A 6,000-nucleotide genomic window follows, 5' to 3' on the forward strand; every position below is an offset into this window, starting at 1 on the left:
GCTGTTGATTTTGACTCTGTAATTTCAGTCCTCGATTCAAATAAACAACTTGGTCCAAGCCTATGAGTATCGTGAGGCTCCAAATCACTAAGTCCATTTAACTGACTCTGGTGTGTTAACATGCCCAGACTTTAAAGCAAAAGTAAGATGTTGTTCTAGTGACTGTGGGCAACACAAAGTGACTGTCTTCACTCTTGACAATTTTTTTTTTGAACAACCAAGCTAGTTCGAAACCAGTCTCAACAAATTCCAAATCGATGGCTAGAAATTAGTGGCAAATGGAGGATAAGAAAGGTATGGTGATTGGCAGATTAACCCATGTCACACCTTTAGACTATTTTCACACCTCCCTCATATAAAGAAATTAAGTTCAAGGTTCATATTACTCTGATTTTAACTATATCTTCTCTCTTTTTTTTTTTCAGTTTCCCTTCTCCTAACAAACAACTGGGTATGTAGTAAAAACTGATTATGTAGTTTACAAATTATTTCTTACACATGTGGTAGAGGGAAGTGTTGAATGTCATCCCTGTACCTGCTTTAAGTCCTGACTCCAAATAATAAATACATCACATTGCTCAAGCAATTTTACCCTAGATGAGTCCAACTACCCAACAATAGAATAACAGAACCATAAAAAGAAAATTCATGCATTAGATACTTCTCTTTTGTTGTGATAAAACACCATTAATATTAAATTATTAATAAAACACCTGCTCCCCAAAGCAGCAGGGTTAGACCTGTCCATGCTATTACCTACTCCTTAGTACCCACCTCTGTATTAGTTGCTTTTCTATTCCTGTGATACACCTTTGATGAAGGCATGCTGGAAGAGCAGAAAGCTGAGGGCTCACACCTCAAACCTCAAACAACAGCAGTGAACTGGTAATGGTATATGTCTCCAACTCTCAAAGCCACCTCCAGTGACAAACATCAACAAGGACATACCTGCAAAGGCTGCCCAAACAGCATCACCAACTGGGCACCAGGCTGGCCTTGAACTCAAATGCCTGAGACCATAAGGGACATCTCATTCAAACCAGCACAAATGGCTTCAAAAGTATTAATCTGAAAGCCATTGTGGCATAGAAATAGTTGGAAAGCAATAGCTACCAATGTGAGCCATGGCCCCGCCCCAATTTAGTCCGTGTTTCATATGCATGACATATGCATAAAAATGTGTAAAACTATGCAGAAGGCACACAACCAGATACTTCCAGACATCCTCTTTTCAACTCATATACTTATGCTGAATTCGGAAAGAAAAATTGGTATAACGGTTTCATCTTGGTATGATTGCAATCATTTTAAAGCCCTTCTAGGACATATCTTTTTTAACAATTTTTAAAATTTTGCTCTGAATAAAATAAAATGTTGTCTCTACAATATTGGAGGATGGTGGATGATAGATGATACAGATAGCAGGATGGATGGATAGATAGATAGATAGATAGATAGATAGATAGATAGATAGATAGAGATGATTGATAGACAAGTTAAATAGATGATAGATGATAAATACATAAATCATACGTATATACATACACACATACATACACACATACATACATACATACATACATACATACATACATACATATGATTAGGATGAATGCAAGAGCACTCCATAATATGTAAGAATCTGCTTCCTACTGCTAGTGCCCAAGAATGCTGAACCTCCTTATCCACTGTTTGGAGGTCCCACTCCCACAATTCATCCATTATTTATACTTGTGGGATTTTAGAGTAATAGCACTATTCCAGGCTTTCCCCCCAAATAAAGATAGTTGTAATCATATTCACTGGTTTTCACTGTTACTTTGTTCATGTATTGATTATTTGAAGTTGAATGCTCACATTCTGGATAGTAAGAACTTCCTGCTTCCTTTCTTCCTTCCTTCCTTTGAAAAGTAGATAATACCTTTAGTAGAAATGTATCCAGAAAAATCTCTTCCTAGCTGTGGGCAGTCTTCAGTTTACAATAATGTCACTGAATGATTATATCAAAGTAAATGGACAATGTTTCACTATTTGATATTCTGTCTTTTATTAGATATGGGAGAAGAAGTTTACGATGATGTGGATGCCTCAGACTTCCCTCCTCCACCTGCAGAGTTGAGGTCATTTAAATGTTTTCCTTACACTGAAGCATTGACAAGGAGATTACTCAACAACATTGACCAGGAGTAAAAATCCAGAGTAGTGTATGCGTGCTCTGTGACATCGTGTGGGCTCTGCTGTCCCTTTCTAAAGCTGTGCCTATTTCTGATCACAGCTCTCACCTCACCTATGTTTCTGAGCAAATTACCCTAACCGTCTCTCCTCTGCCCTGCTTCATTTCTTCCTCTGACCCTGGACATTGGTTCTCCCCCTGGTTCCCTGACTAAGGTCTGCTGGCTGCTAGTAACTCACTGCTGTCTGTACTCACTCATTTACCGGGAGCACGGACTTGAGATTCTGCTCACAAGTCACTTCCATGATTCATCTTCTCTTATTTTTACCCTTTTCCTTGACTTCTTTTTCCTTGAATATGCTTCCTTTCTATCTCATCCCTCAACCATCTCCTTCCCTGTCCTCCACCAATGGTTTCCTCGGTGGAAAAAAAAATTATTATTTAAGAGGACTTGAATGTATGTCCATTTTTGTTCACAAAAGCATTGGATTCTCAAAAATGTTTATACCAATTTCCTTTTTAAGTTAAGAGTGAATAATAACTTCAGTTTATCCAAGATTTGCATTTAAGTTTTGGTTTAAAGGTATAGGGAAAGTAGTTAAGATCAGTTAGGATAAAAAGAACACCTTTTTGAAAAGTCTTCTGAGGTAGAATGTAATGTGTTAGAGTACTTGCTCATTTTTGAATAGCAATATGAGATGACGAGTGTACAAAAGCTAGGAAACTCTGGCGGAGTTCCCAAGAAAGAGATGAGTGAAAAGACAGTAGAGTTGATTAGTTAGCGGGCGAACATAGCATTAATGACTCAAGTCATGCCTGCTGAGCTGTACTGAAGAATGCATGAGAGAAGGTCAAGTATTTACTTTTACCGCATTAAGCCAATTTGACTGAACTACAGACAATATCCAGATCAAAGAAGCTAAAGGCAAAATATGAACAAACGAAGATCAAGTTCTACAGGCAAAACGAGAAGGAAAGATGAAAGAAGACTCCCTCCCTTTTCGTTGTCAATGAACGAAAAGTCTGTCCTTCATAACCTATTCCTTCTACTATTACTCAGCGGGAGAACATTGTGCCTGTCTCTAATGGTTTTAATACAGTTTTCTGGTTTATATTACTCTAGAAACACCCCCACATCCCATTAGCTGGCTCTCCGGGAACCCAGAGTCACATCCTGGCCCTTTTCGTGGAGCAAAACAAACACCAGCTGATTAAACTTTACCGGATATGACCAGTATTTTCCCCCCCTCTTACCCACTGTTTATTTTCAGAAATTAAAACAATCCTATGTTTTGAAACACGGTATCCTATTTTGGAATAACTTATTTTCAAACATAGCTTGTGGTGCATAGTGAGCATTCATTCACGCTCTGGTCATCCCAGAGAGCTAATCTGGGCCAGGAATTCCACCAATGCCCGGATCATGAAAGGCAGGAGGTCCTGGGGATAGATACAGGACATGAGGTGGGTAATGGTCCTTGTTCTGTTCACAGGGAACAAGATAAATATTGAAAAATAAAAAGAAGCAAACATTTTCAAAAGGTCACAAGCAATTTTTTTTAGATAACCAAAATGAAAATTAATATCAATATCAAATTTTTGCCCTTCCCACATAGTCTAGTGCTTTCTTTTAAAAACTCCCCTCTACAGGAGTTCACACTTCTTTCTAGTCATCTGTATTGAGCTTTTATATTCTAATGAGCAATTTAATGAGATGGCTAAGGTGAAGATCGACTATTAGCTATTGTCTTTAAGATGGTCCCTCATGATTTCAAAACTAATAATTTTATGTACATGCTTCTCATTAACCAACACTTCCTCTCTTCCATGCCTCCTCCATTTATTTATGCATTATTTCCTCTCCCGGGGATCAAGTCTAGGATGTGGCGTGTGAGTGCTTTCCCACTCAATTCTGTCTTCTCCCTCATTTTAATTAGGTGTGAAAATAGTAAGATAGATACACGTTATAAGTCATAAAACTAAGTTCTTTTAAAAAGCACTTTTGAGCCTTTTTATTAACATTATCTCTGTCGCTCAATTTTGGAGAAAGAGCTAGAAAAGGTACAGGGTTCAAATGTAGGTCTAACCACATGAAACTATGGATCACCAGCGTATTTTGTCTCGTTAAGTTTTATTACTGGTCCAATATAACAGTAGGCTTTTTGGTTACAGTTCAACTCATTCGTATTATTTTCCTGAACCCCTTCTATATGACAGAAAGCCATTATTGGTTATAATGATAAGTACAGAGTTAAAAACAACATTGGTCAAAAATTTATTATTCCATGCCAGGAGTGGTAGCGTATGTCTTTAATCCCAACACTTGGAAGGCAGAGACAGATGGATCTTTGTGAATGCTGAGGCCAGCCTGGCCTACATAATGAGTTCCAGTGTATACCATGAGACCTTGTTACAAAAAGCAAACCATTTAAAATGTTAAGAATTAAGTTTCTGTTATGATCTATTCTTTTCTATTTCTCAAAGTGTTGGCTGTTGTGTGTTCTCTCACCCTAGTCAAGGAATGAGTATTGGAAAGGCAAAAACAGAAGACAAAGATCCCAAGAAGCTAAAAAAGCAGGAAAAGGAAGAAAAAGACCTCAGGAAAAAATTTAAGGTGCGTAATATTTAATACAACTCAGAGTTCAAACATAAAAAAAGTTCCAAAAAATTCAAAGTGATAAACTATACACTTTCAAAGCACAGTTAATAATATTATAGTTATCTTTCATAACATTTCATTGTTATGAATATGTTTTAAATTGAAATTTATTTCTATAATAAATTAAGCAGGCAATAATACATGTTTATATCCTCCACCCCATGATAACCATTTAATATTTGATGTCCTTTGATAAGGTAATAATCTGTAAGTATTTGTTATGTGAAGTTGGTGAGGTTGTTGGCTTAGCTAGTGTCACGGATGATAAATAGCCTGATAACATCTTGAAGAATAGGGCATGGTTTCCTTTGGTTCACAGTTCTAACCGACTGCCCACCATGGAGAAGTCACAAAGGCAGGAGCTTCATAGGGTTGGTCATATTGCATGTACTGTCACAAAGCAGACAGAAACAAATGAATGCATATTGATGCTTAAATTGTTTTCTCTATTTTTTACAGTCCAGGATTCCCTGTCCAAGTAATAGTCCCAACCATATCTAACATAGTTCTTCCTGTAGTGATTAACATGAGATAACCCCCACATGCATGTGTAAAGCAAAACCCTCCTTAATAAATTTGTCAATAAATTACTACAATAATTCATATCAGTAATGTGAATATGTTTTTTTTTTCAGTACGACGGCGAAATTAGAGTTCTATATTCAACTAAAGTTGCGTCCTCCTTAACTTCTAAAAAGTGGGGAGCAAGAGATCTGCAGATAAAACCTGGGGAGTCGCTTGAAGTTATACAAAGCACAGATGACACCAAAGTTCTCTGCAGGAATGAAGAGGGCAAATGTAAGTCACTGCAGACACCACCCTGTGTTTTTAAACCAGCCAGGCTGGTTACAGCCACGCAGATTAATGTGGCCCTTTCTTTCTCCTAACTCGTTTTGCTCTGTGGTTTGTGAGTTGTAGGGCATGCTGAGAAACTGGAGATTCTGCTGTGCTGAAATGGATGGATTCTATTCCAATGTCTTTGGGGGTCTTTTGAAGTTATAGCATGATTACGTCTTTTCCCCTCCCCCATCTTTCCTGTCTCCAACTTCTTCCTTGTATCCCCCTTGCTCTCATTCATGGCCTCTTTTTCTTTCATTGTGTGTGTGTGTGTGTGTGTGTGAGAGAGAGAGAGAGAGAGAGAGAGAGAGAGAGAGAGAGAGAGAGAGAG

General features: G+C 37.8%; 1 protein-coding gene across 6 annotated transcripts in view; it reads left to right on the top strand.

Annotated features, from left to right (window-relative positions):
* Fyb1 (FYN binding protein 1) overlaps positions 1-6,000 on the top strand; it is a 131,014-nt gene that overhangs the window by 113,163 nt on the left and 11,851 nt on the right. For all 6 annotated transcript variants that reach the window (XM_028767677.1, XM_028767676.1, XM_028767675.1 and 3 more), the window contains 4 exons: positions 426-451; positions 2,054-2,120; positions 4,688-4,787; positions 5,468-5,630. In XM_028767677.1, coding sequence (XP_028623510.1) covers positions 426-451; positions 2,054-2,120; positions 4,688-4,787; positions 5,468-5,630 — 356 coding nt within the window. The remainder of the gene's footprint in view (positions 1-425; positions 452-2,053; positions 2,121-4,687; positions 4,788-5,467; positions 5,631-6,000) is intronic.

Source organism: Grammomys surdaster, unplaced genomic scaffold (genome assembly GCF_004785775.1).
Source record: "Grammomys surdaster isolate TR1022 unplaced genomic scaffold, NIH_TR_1.0 174, whole genome shotgun sequence".
Taxonomy (NCBI): domain Eukaryota; kingdom Metazoa; phylum Chordata; class Mammalia; order Rodentia; family Muridae; genus Grammomys; species Grammomys surdaster.